Here is a 12455-nt window from a genome sequence, read left to right as displayed (position 1 = left end):
TATATCAGCTACAATCTTTTTATTGTGCGCGCGCTATGTTGCTTTCTTTTTTATTTGTTTCACGTCCCTTTTATTTTTGTTTTCTAATACTTCATAAAGATGTTATTGCCTTTCAAAAACATTTTCTGGCGTGTGTTTCGGTTTTGTGAGGGCGAACAGTTCCAGCTAAATATCGTATCAGACGATTCGACGTAACTGGAAGAAGAAGAAGAACGTAACTTGTGTTCTGGTATTCTCCTCCCGTCCCGCCGCTGTGCCATCGATGAGTTCGGTGCTCGTCTTATCGCGCCTTTCCTCCGCAAGCGATTGGATTCGCCTTTCTGTCGCTCACGTGCTTCTTGTTTGGAAGTGAGCAAACATGGCTGCGCCCGCAACCGAAGTGGAGGTAGTTCCCGTCAAAAAGCCTGCAGGTGAAGGAAACGTGTCATTTGTCCTGTCGTTTCATGTTCGCTCAGTATTTTATTAACAGTGTGAGTCAGATACAGTTTTACCGGCGTTCTTGCGCGGTCTAGTAGGAGAGACAACGTGCTGCTTTAAATGTCTCTAATTCACACGACAACACGTCGTTGAATGTCACAGTTGATTCTTTTTAAGTAAATTACAACAGTTCTCTTAAAGTGCATGCTTTCTGTCTCTAGTTTTAAACCTATCATGTTCCATGAGCAAATGAACTCAGAGCTTTCTATTAGGCAAACGTGCTGAAATTAGTCTGCTTTTTACGCAAACGTGAGTATGGAAAGCCGTCAGTTAGTATAATTAATGCAAAAACCATACCGCGTCTTAAAATGCTTTACACTATTTTCCTCATTCAGTGGCTTTCCACTTTAAACTTTGGTTCCTTTTTGAATTAACTTAAAATAATACAAAATAGTTCTTGTAATATTTGAGTAGACTGCCTCTACTTTTTGTCAAAATTAAAAGTAGACTATGCGTTTGGTTAAGACGCTATAAAGGAAGTGCTAAGGAAATGGGCTGGTTGTCTGTCGTAAGTTCAAGAGAAGTACTAGTTTTGAGTAAATTATTTTTTCTTAAAAAAAAATTCATTTTGAGATAAAACAAAAGAAGAAGAAATTAGCTAATTGAACTTTTTAAGCATACCTTAACCTATTATGTTGTTCAGGGATGGGAAAAATAGGCAAGCGTTTAACAAAATATCCACCTCAGCTAGTATTTTATTGCTCTTACTGATCACTGTAGACTGTGAAGATACAAAATTCATTTTTCAAAGAGTAAGATGAGCAGTCATATTTTTACACAGTGTCATGCATTATGGTTTTAATAAAAACTAACCTTGAGAACAGGTTTTGTGTATAGATGACTGTAACTCATCATCTAAAATATTGGAGCAATCTTCTTGACAATGTCTGCAAATGTCTCGCTCGACTCTTAACTGGAAACGTGAGCATGTAGCCACAGTTCAGGCTCCACTGCATTGGCTGCCAGTTTCTTACCGGATATTATTTTTTAAATTATTTTGTCGTTTCTTTCTTTTTTCTTTTTAAAGTTATGAACGGCCTAGGATGCGCCGTATCTCCAGGATGTTCTTTGTCTTTTCCAGAACACTTTGATTAAACAATAAACTGCTCTTGCATGTTCCCAGAACCAGACATAAAAGCAGAGGAGACCGGACATTTGCTGTCACTGCTCCTTTTTGTGTAACAACTTACCCTTCGATATTACTGGAACACTTCACATCACTCCTTTAAAACAATTCTTTTATTCTTCTAATGCATTGTGATCCAACTAGCTGGCCTGATTAATTTATTGTGTTTTATTCTGATGTCTTTTCATCTGTATTTTCTTTCTCTTATGAATACCACACAAAACTTTTTTGCAGTTAATATCGGTTCTTAAAGTGCTTTAGAAGTGAAGCTGGTGTAGATTTGTTATCCATCTCTGAAAATGTCTTTCATCTACAACAGAAATGTAGACGAAAGCTCATATGTTTGGTGGTGGTCGGCGGCGCACATGTTGGGAATCACACTCATGTTTTCTAGTCTTGTCCAATTATTAACCCCTTCTGGGATAATGTTTTCCTATATATATATATATATATATATATATATATATATATATATATAAACATTCCTGAAGATCCAAAGTTTGCCATCATAGGAGCCATTCCTGAAGACTTGGTTGAAAAATGGCAAAAAAACCAAACAACAAAAAAAAAAAAATATATATATATATATATAGTGTATATAGTGTTATATTTAGCCTTATGTGTTGTTGCAGGGTAATTTTTTCTTTCTTTTTGTCCTCACTGTTTCAGTAAAAACAGCTGTTTGTGCTGGTTGTTCATCGTAGCTCAACAATTCACGTGTGCTGCTGTGTTTGAAACTAAAGTGATTTCTGCAATTTCATACCATTTTTTTCTTCTTATTTCAAACTATATGATGTAGATGGTCTTTTAAAACATAAAAAGAAAATCTTGATTGTTTTCCTTTTAATAGAAATGTATTTACACCCATCCCCCCTCTGTCCCCACAACAGGGTACAGATTTTATTTAAGATCTTTTTTTTAAAGAGAAAACCTGATGAATGACTATATTATTTACATTAGCTATCTATAAAATAATTCTTTTAGATTTTAGTTTCTGATTCAAACAGTAATACATTCTCCATCTTTTTAAAAAATAATATTTGCACAATGCATACTGGAATAATGCATTTGTTGCATACTCTGTGGAAATGTAAACTTGCACAATAAAGTTTTTTCAACTCTTCTCTGATTTCAATGAATTTTAAACCCATCAGTGATTTGTGGAAATCTAATTTGAGTGACGGTTCCTTCTCTGTAATCTGCTCCTCCCGCCCACCGGTTGTTAATGTTCTGCTGTTGGTCATCTTGTATGATTCAACTTGGTTCGTTTTCTCAAATTGATAATATGTCAACGATCACCTTTTGTCTGCAGCGCGGGGCCCTCGGCGGGTAGCCAATCAAATCCCAGATGAAATCCTCCAAGACCCTGAGCTACAGGAAGCCATCAAAGTCCTGCCGTCAAATTACAACTTTGAGATCCACAAGACCGTTTGGAGAGTGAGACAAGCAAAAGCGAAGAGAGGTGATTCCTTTAATCTTCCTGTAGACAATTTGTTCATTTTAATTTCTATATTTACACTTTCGACTCACCTTGGCTTAATATTTGCTTTCGAGATGAAAGTTTTGCAGATGTTGAATGGTAATATGGCAGGTTTAGACGATCCTTTACATCATTGCAAAAATATATTTTGCCGATCTTACCTTAAGAAAAATATGATGTTTTACACTTATGTGTCTGCATGTGCTTTACTTTGAAGAAGTTTGATTCTAACGCTGAAAATTGCCTAATTTCAACAACGCTTTTAGAAAATGAATCAGTAAGCGGAGCTCCTTTGAACAAATGATGTTTTAAAAGTGAAAATATTTTAGCTTATTTTTATTTTAATAATTTAAAGCACCAAAACAAGTTTGGGATTTTTAGCTGTTGAGTATGAGTATGGTGATTTGAAAAGAGAAGCATGTTAAAAAGCAGTTCTATATTTTAGGCAGACTACATGGCACTCATCTAATGGGATAAATGTAATTTTTATTATTTCAATCAATCAACGAAGTTTATCCGCATAGTACATATCAACAACACGGTTGTTCAAAGAGCTCTGCCTTGTGAAAACCATATAAAACATAATTATATATAACATAGTTAGCAGTTGAGAATACTAATAACAGACATTACATTTTGGCGAATACCATCAATACATCAAATATGTTGGTCAATATTCCAGTTATTATGGTTCAAAAACAAGTATGCAGGTTTGTTGTCTTGATTTAAAGGGACTCAGTGTTTCAGCAGTTTTGCAGTTTTATAAGACTTATTGAGATATGACTTGGTGCAAAAGACTTAAGTAACAAAGTGAGCATCAAGGAAACTTCAGATTGTTATTTTGTCTGTTTTGCACTTTTCTCAGAAATGTTACATACAGTAAGTGTATTACTTAGAAGAGACAAAACTGTTAGAAATTCCCGTATTTTCTGTTAAACTGTTGAGTTGCATGGAATATTTCACCAGTAACTCATTATTATTTCATAAATATAACTAGATTTGTATTACTTCTCAGAGGTAGGGGACTTTTAGATTACATTGCATTTGGCATTTGATACAGAAAGCCAGTTTAAGGTAAAAATGTTTGAAGCCATATATGAGTGTGTTTTGACTTAACTGACTTTGATAACTGCTACTGCGCAATTTCCCACCTGCAAGATGTCCTTTTTTAAAAAAGGTTACCGTTGCCTCCACTGACAGTAAGATGAGAATTTCTGGAAACTGCCTCAGGATGAATAATCCACCAAACCAAATAGGAAAAGTAGTTTCTCTGAGCCATATTAAAAAAAAAAGATATACTGTATATATATATGTATATATATATATGTTATACTAACAAAACGTGCATTGAGGGTGGCTTCTTTTGAAGATGGTTTAAGCTCCATGTTGCTGTAATTTTACAGAAAGGTTGTTGTTTTTTTTTTTGCGGTCTTCTCCCTCTTCTGGGTCACTAAACTGAAGCAAAATGCTTTTCACATGCACTTCATGTCTTGTGTGCTTTGGTGTCAGTTAACACTGAATTTGTAAATGGAACATGTTGGCCTTTTTTTGATCTTTAGAGTGATGGCACTCCCATAGGAATTGTGCTGGTGTGTTATTGACAGTTTTGGAGAACTGCACTCACTCCGAAGCTGCTAGTGCCCCAACTCAGATTTTCTTTTCTCCTCACTGTCCATACAGGAAGGTTTCTAAGCACACCACCTGTGAATGCAGTTTCCTCTTTTTACTTTTCCCCTTTGAATAGGTGTGGAAAATAGAGGATGGAGGAAAAAAATTGAATTGCCCAACTGAATTCTAAAATTTATTCAAGAAAATGTAATTTCTAAAAAAAAAAAATCTACCTTTGCGTGGATGTCCTCATTGAGTATGTGCAGACCTCCATGGAGTGAAGTATGCCAGTGTATATGAGACCCTTAAGCCTCCTCATGGGATCAACTGCAGACCTTGTTCTTAATAAACCTACTTGGTCTTCCTCTATAGCAGAGGTGCCCAAAGTGGGTCCTGGAGGGCCGGCATCCTGCATGTTTTAGTTCTCTCCCTGGTTTAACGCACCTGGATCCAATGATGGCTCATTAGCTGGCCTAAGAAGATCATTGACATGCTGAAAAGGTTGTTACTACCACCAGGGAGAGAACTAAAACATGCAGGACGCTGGCCCTCGAGGACCGACTTTGGCACGCCTCCTCTATAGCTTGGCTTCCATTACAAATGTACACAAAACTTTTTTTTTTTGGCTGTTTTTCTCTCTAAAACACAAATTTCTTTCATGGTTTGTTCACTATTGGCTTGCGAGCCAGTGAGCGATGGGCCAGTTCTAATTCCAATTCAGTACTAGTTCTTTTTTCTTGAGACCACTTATTTTTGTTGTAATCTGTTGATGACAATGACAAATAAATCTTATCTTATCTTTTTGTATTTCTTCTATGAAGGCGCAATCGGTATGTCCTCTGTCGGTAAAGCTTGAGTTATTCAGAGGGCTAGCTCAATAACAAATTTTGCTGGATGATAAATTGTCCCAGCAATTATTATGATAAAAGATAATATTATAGTTTTTGAGACCATTTTCAAGCAAGTATATAGAGAATGGTAGAGTAATGCAAGGTCAACCACTCAAATTCCAACCAACTTTAATTTTCTAAAGAACACTTAACACTGAAAGTGGAAGATATTTAAAATATCCAAAATAAAACACAAGCGCAAAACAATAAATGAAACAGAAATAAAAACCACACACAACCAAAACCATAAATAAAATGGATTATGATGTCTTTAAGAACAAAATTGCTCTTCAAAAATATTCCAGAATGGAAATGATCAAGCTAATTTTAGCTTATTCTGCTATTAAAGGGTTAATTGCTCAACAGTTACTTTCAGGTAGCTTGCAATTCAAGCCCATTGCTAGGTTGCTTGCTTCTTGTTCACACATTTAAAAATAATTGTAAATTTTACTGTTACATGACAAATCTCCAAGAAATGCATAATACTTGTCTCCGATTTAGGTTTTAACTTATCACAGGTACTTATGCCCTGACAAACTGAGAGGTGATTATTCCAAATATATTTTAAAAATAAATAAATAAATAAAAATAGCTGTCGGCTCCAGGAGCTCTCCTTGCAGATTGTCATTTTACCTGGCAGTCCTACATAACTTGGTGAGGTTTATTCTTTTATTTATATATTTTTTTCTGTGTCCAGTAGATTTTCCTTTCCAATAACAAACACCCTGGGCCCGACTGGGAGCCACATATTTTGGTATCTTCTCTCTTTATAGCATAGCATAGCTATTTTCAGTTTCTGCTCCCACGCAGTGCTCCATGCATGTTTTGACTTCTACTAATTCTTGGTTTTTCATCTACCAGCCTGAACCTGAAAAAAGCTAAATATTTTTCACCAACACGTAATATGTAATCCTTCTGTCCCTTATTGTCATCAATAGAAATATGCGAATTGTATGCCAAAAGGATTACATCATTGTATTTATTTATTTTTAAAGCATTTGCTGTTGGCAGTTGCAGTGTTAGGTTTGCTACATCCTGCTGGTGCAGTTTTTTTTAAATGTATTTATTTATTTTTATCTGTGCTCAGCCTTTCTCTGAACTCAAAGAGCATAACTCACCTTATCATCCCTGTTCCTCTTTGTTCCTCTTAGTGTCCATCTGTTTCTTTGTCATCCTTTGAACTCCTCTTGAGTCTCACACAATTTGTTAAAAATTGGGTACAGAAGAACAACACACGGTAGAATCTAATACTGACCGTCTAACAACTTTGGTTTGTATCGGCTGTGAAAAGAAATAAATAAAAATAACTTGGAAAAAATAGTTGATCCTCTGTACCATTTGATTAAAAAAATTATTTAGCTTTTAAAATGACCTGACTTAGGTTTAGGTTTTTCATAGATAATACTTTATTGATTTGTCCCAGCATAGCATACATTAACAAGAATAAAAATAAAAGCAATAAAAAAACCACTCTTACAATGTGTAGTGATGGTCGTAAACACACACACACGTAGCTCAGTAGATTGATAAAAATGTACATTTTTATCAATCTCTCATTTTTATCAATGAATTTGTGCATTCTTCATAAAATGCACAACTTTAGAGAAAGTGTATGTATTAAAAAGTTTGTTTTGTAAAGGAAATAAATCCATCCACACTATTTAGTCAAATTCTTGGAAAAAAAAATCTATTGTCAATTATTCAAATCAACTATTTTTGATTATAACTTTGAATCAATAAATGGATGTGTTTATTTGCTTAGTAGGAAGGTTTTCCCAAAGTGTGCACATTTGATTGGCTGCAGCTGTCTGTTATTTTCTTTCTTGATTGCTAATAAGACAGTAAAGGCTGGCTTACTCTTTTATTCACAAACTGAATATTATATTTCTTTTGTTACGTTTTATTTTATGTTTTTTAAAAACGACATATTGGAAAATATTTATGCTTTTCACAATTTTAAATGGATAAGTCTTTATTGGGATTAAAACTACCAAACCCTTATTGTGATTGCTGACCAGCTTTTTATGTGTTCTCACTGCTGTTTTAAAAAAAAAATGTTTTTTTTGTTGATGAGAATAGTCAGAAAAATCCAAAACAAAACACTGAGATCAACATGTGAAACTAACGCGATTAATGTGGATCACTTAATGTTCTGCTCATATTGCACCTAAAAACGACTTATTTTTGGAACAAAAAATATCATGTTTTCATAAGCTGCTGTTCTAATCGTTCCCTTTTGGATGGTGTTCTAATATGTCAGTACTCAGCTTGCACCGGAACTGTATCGCAGTGTCAGCTTTGTGATTCAGTGTTTTTGGCTTAGCAACGATTTTCTTTTACAACTTTTAATTAAATTTTTTCCCTGTTGTCTTGCAGCCTGTGTCATGCCAATCTTCAGGACACAAAATGCAAATAATGTTGATCGCTTAGCAAAGTTTCCTCTCAGATTCCACTGAATTTATCTTAAGCCTACGACAGTCGCCTGTGATTACCGTTTTCTCTGGCTTCTGATGTTGCACTTTATGGGGGGAAAAAAGTTCCAAAACGTATTGTGTTTGTCCTGGTGTAGGAAGGCTTTAGAATCTGACACAATATTTGCAGCTACACAGTAATGAAAAAATGCAATATTTAGTCTGTATCACTCCAAACTATACATTACATAGATTTTAGGGTACATTGTGCAGCTCTTGTTTATAGATCATTCATTACATTTTATGTTTTCTTCTTAACATTTGAGTTTTATTTCTATCAATAATGTTATATGCCTGAGATCATGTTCATAGGGAAATAATAAATGAGCTCAAACCCAAACTGTAAGTTCTTATGTAGAAGGCAGAAGGCAACTGGATTTCTAATCTTGGTTTGAAAGTCCATTCCAGATTAGGGTGCTTATCTGTTCAACACTTAGGTTTTTAAAGGAGCAGTATTAGGTAAAATAAACTTTTTTTGAGCTTAACATTGTGTCATAATGTTAATGTTCACTCATCAAAAACATACCTGGAGTGTTGCTTTGATTCTTTCATGCATGTTTGAGAAATCCTTTAATTTCCCGTGGCAACCAATCAACTGTTCAAAACACCGGGGTGGACCTAGCTCCGCCTTCAAGGACAAAGCTCCTGCAAGGAGCTGCAGTTTCCAAGCTTTATACTCACCGAGCGCCCCTCCCCTGCAGCTTCCCTGCTTGGCTGTTTTTAGTGTTTTTTAGTGTTTTTGTCGAGGTAAGTCTTCGATATTTGGTCTGTTGGGGCAGAAATGTCTCTCAAGTCGAAAGCATTTATAAAGCTTAGGTCTAAGCTTTAAGCTTGCACTCTCACTTCTGGCATCTGACTCATCCTTTCACAGGAACCAACAGTCGGAGACAGTTCTTTATTTTCCGTCCACTATGGCAGAGGTGCACTCTGGAATCCTTCTCCGCTAATAAACCTGCCCTTTTCCATGTAATGACCCGTCTCCTTGCCTGCATGAGCGCCGGGTGATCCCTTAACCTTTCATCTGTAAGAAGCACTCCCGCTCCACCCCCTCTTATTGCTCCGTCTATCACTCCATCCCGTGTACATCCCACCTCAGCCTGCTCGGCCCGTTGTCTGCTCCATCTTTTATTACTTCACTGAAGTGCTGAAATTGTTTCAGGCCAAGTCATGTAAAAAAGACCCTTTTGTGTACTGAATTCTGGGACTTCAAACTAAACGGGTTCACAGACACGTTGATGGATTTCTGGTGGAAAGATGTGACAGAGTTAACTGGCAGAAAATGTCATTGTTGATTGAAATAAAGATTTTGGTGCAAAGTTGCTCACACGGCTGTGTTGAAATCGATGGCAGGCACCTCCCATGAAAACCTCCTGCACTCTGGGTGTGTTTTTCAGAATAAACTCAATCAATAAATGGAGCTCTATCTCGGTAAATTTGAAAGTCATCAAAAAGTTTTTCTGTTATGCAGCTCAAAAAAAGTGAAACTCATATATACAGTGGGTAAAATGGGTAATGAACACATCACCAACTTTAAAATAAATGTATTTATAAAGATGCAAATAACATAAAAGTTTCACTAGATGTTGGCAACAACCCATCCAATCCACATATGCAAAGAAATCAAACAATACATGTACTTAAAATGTGTCATTAAATAGGTGTTATTAGTGCTAATTTCTATAGATCCATCCTTTAAACCACAAATGTTCTATTGTCCTGAACTCTGAACTCTTTGGTTCTTGGGCTGCAGTTCGGCACATCCCTTGTGATGAGCCACTTCTGAAGCAGATACAACATCAGAAGCCTCTTACCTGGGCTAAGGGGGAAAAAAAAGAAGACTGGACTGTTGCTCAGTGATCCATAGTAATCTTTATAGATCAAAGCGAAAATTTGCATTTCATTTGTTAAATCAAAGTCAAAGAGTCTGGAGGAAGATTGGAGAGCCACAGAATTCAAGTTATTTGAGGTCCAGTGTGAAGTTTCAACAATTAAAGCTCCAGCATACTTCATACGAAGCCAAACAGTCGCCACATAGTCACGTGGTTTTGGGACATATGCATTGGCGCACATCTTCAATGGAACACCACAGACCAGCTGTGGGACGCCCCTCCTCGTCCAGTTTACGCCACACCACTGCTGTCGGGAGATTCTCCTTACCTCAATGCATCCTCTGTTTAGCTTTTACAAAACAGTCACGGAGCTAGAGCCACACTTTCTTTTAGACTTCCTCCTCTGTGAACAACGATGTTACAGTTTTCATCCAGGAGTTAACTATTTGCCAGTCTTATTATTATTATTATTATTATTATTATTATTATTATAGTACTAGAGAAGGATCGAGCAAATGTGCATTATTCCTCACCGTGTCAGATAAATGTTCCTTAAAAGTACTCATGTTCTACGAATTCAAAAACCAGATAGTGGAAGCGGTCTAGTTGAGGAGAAATATCAACTCTGCTATCTGAGCCCATTTACGCATAAAATATGGCAACAAACTTCTGACCACTCAAACAACACTTCGAAATAGTTCAACCAGGGTCTGGTGTAGAGTTCGGCAGGCGGATGCCTCCCTACAGACAAAATGACACAATTTTCGTCACGCGTCGTCTACGTCAATGAGAACAGATTTTGGCACTTCAGATGAAGTATGTCGGGACCTTTAGTGATGATTTGGGGAGTCCTGTCATCTGTTGGTGGTGGTCCATTGTTTTTTTAGACATGTCCAAGGTCAGCACAACAGTCTAAGAATACCTTACTCTTCTCTCTGCTGATAAGCTTACTATCAACACTGTCCTTATGTCCTTATGGGATCTGCCCATGCTGCCAGAAGTACAAATACTTTGCTTAACGACCATGGTGTTACTGTGAAGCATCCTGCCCTGACCCAAACGCCACACAGAATCTGAAGTGTTGTCAAGAGGAAGATGAGGGACAACACACCCAACAGTCCATACAAGCTAAATGCTGCTATTACAGCAACCTGGGCGTTCTTAACATCTCAGCAGTGCTAGAGATCCCCTCCATGCTACATACTGTGATCCGCTGCAAGAGCTCCCCTCATCAAGTACTGAGTGCTTGTAATCGACTATGTTGTTTTCTGAAGAAAATAAATTTGGCTTTTCTCCAGCTGTCATCATCAAAACTATCAAACATAAATGCTTGCAATATGCCACTGAGCACAAATATATCTAACGAGTTCCACATTTTGAAATGAATTTATGAAACAAATTAACACCTTGATGTCAATTTATTGAGATGCACTTCCCATAAAATGAAGACATGACCTGCTAATTAAAGTGATCGCCACAGCAATAAAATTTAAAATGATTATTTTGAAAAGATAGAAAACGACACAACCATAAAAGTAAAAAAAGAATCAACCCCATTTGATGTAAAATTGTCAAATTTACGTTTTGTTTTCATAATGTAGGTCATTTTTGAAAGCAATAAGAAGCACGTCACTTGCAACTCTGCGATAACCATCTTTCACTTTGAACATGAGGAAATTATCATTCAAATCTCCCACAGCTGGTGAAATAATCTACCTTTTTTATTATTTTGTCAAGTTGAAAAAATATCTGAAAAGCAGATCCTTTTTTGTTTTTAGCAAATATTCACGAGCTGCGTTCCATTCATTATCACCACATTCCTTCTCTTGACTTTGTGCCACATTCACCTTCTCGTTGTCATCCCCGTAATCCACATCTGACTTTTCGCCTTTTCTTCCTCTGAGGATTACAAATGGCTCCATCAGTGTGTTTGCAGTGACTGAGGACAAGATGTTACCATGTTTAATTAATGGACACAGAAAATGATTAATATCACTAAATGTAGCTAAATTGTTCCTGGATTAATTTTTGATATACTATGGAAAAAAATCTTAAATGCATCTGTCAAGACATTTGCATTGCTGTAATGATGGACATTTTAGAGGAAAGTGCTTTTATTTAAAGATGAAGATCTAACTTGCGAATGTAATTAGAGGCAAAATACTATGTTAGCATTTTGAATAGAACCTAAACTTTTTTCTTTTATTTTTATTTCCTGATTACATCCAGCTGCTGTCATTTTAAATGTATTTTTTTAGCATCAGCTAATCCTGAATGAAGTGAGGAATATCAACATAATGCTGTTTAAACCCTGAATGGCTGCATTCAAAGAAAATCAAAAACAGACAGAAGTGTTTGATCCTTTGACATTCCCTTTATCAGCCCATAAATGTAATTGCACTGATCCCAGGTCAGAGCCCTTCAAGAGAAATTAGCTGGTTTTCATCACTGATTGACTGATTTGACCGGACTTTTAATGTGATGTTAGCATTGTGTTAGAAAGTAGATAAGTCTTTCTTAAACAAAACCAAGTAATCTGGTTTACTTAGTGTAAAATATTAGTTTGAGCACATT

General features: G+C 36.2%; 1 protein-coding gene across 1 annotated transcript in view; it reads left to right on the top strand.

Moving 5' to 3' along the window:
• The first annotated feature begins 301 nt into the window (after nucleotides 1-301).
• The window catches only part of dph1 (diphthamide biosynthesis 1), a 75481-nt gene continuing 63327 nt past the window's right edge, over nucleotides 302-12455 (top strand). The window contains exons 1-2 of the mRNA XM_032545866.1: nucleotides 302-410; nucleotides 2916-3065. Of these exons, the coding sequence (XP_032401757.1) occupies nucleotides 359-410; nucleotides 2916-3065 (202 nt within the window). The 5' untranslated portion in view covers nucleotides 302-358. The remainder of the gene's footprint in view (nucleotides 411-2915; nucleotides 3066-12455) is intronic.

The sequence above is a fragment of the Xiphophorus hellerii genome, chromosome 18, assembly GCF_003331165.1.
Source record: "Xiphophorus hellerii strain 12219 chromosome 18, Xiphophorus_hellerii-4.1, whole genome shotgun sequence".
NCBI lineage: Eukaryota > Metazoa > Chordata > Actinopteri > Cyprinodontiformes > Poeciliidae > Xiphophorus > Xiphophorus hellerii.
The sequence above is the reverse complement of the archived record's forward strand: the minus strand, read 5'-3'. Positions and strand labels throughout refer to the sequence as shown.